The sequence below is a fragment of the Corvus brachyrhynchos genome, unplaced genomic scaffold (assembly GCF_000691975.1).
Source record: "Corvus brachyrhynchos isolate BGI_N302 unplaced genomic scaffold, ASM69197v1 scaffold253, whole genome shotgun sequence".
Classification (NCBI taxonomy): domain Eukaryota; kingdom Metazoa; phylum Chordata; class Aves; order Passeriformes; family Corvidae; genus Corvus; species Corvus brachyrhynchos.
The window spans coordinates 1108895-1109217 of record NW_008237231.1 but is presented as its reverse complement, the minus strand read 5'-3'; the positions used below and the strand labels follow the sequence as shown (position 1 = coordinate 1109217).

Here is a 323-nt window from a genome sequence, read left to right as displayed (position 1 = left end):
CCGCTCCTGCCCCGCCGTGTCCCAGAGCTGCAGCTTGATCCTCTTGCCAGGCTCGATCTCCACCAGCCGGGAGAAGAAGTCCACCCCCACGGTGGGGTCGGAATGCAGCGGCCCCGGGAAGCGGCCCTCGGTGAAGCGGTGCAAGAGGCAGGATTTGCCCACGGTGGAGTCGCCCAGCACGATCAGCCGGAACTGGTAGATCCAAATCGCCGCGTCCATGGCGGCCCCGGCCTGGCCCGGCTCCGCCTTGGGGCTTTTCTTGGGGCTCCTGCGCGGCCGGTGCCTGCACCGCGCCCCGATCGCCCCCACGCCCGGCATCGGCG

General features: G+C 70.9%; 1 protein-coding gene across 1 annotated transcript in view; it reads right to left on the bottom strand.

Annotated features, from left to right (window-relative positions):
• RAB39A (RAB39A, member RAS oncogene family) overlaps window positions 1–316 on the bottom strand; it is a 10172-nt gene extending 9856 nt beyond the window's left edge. The window contains exon 1 of the mRNA XM_017729519.1: window positions 1–316. Within this exon, the coding sequence (XP_017585008.1) occupies window positions 1–219 (219 nt within the window). The 5' untranslated portion in view covers window positions 220–316.
• Window positions 317–323: the final 7 nt, after the last annotated feature.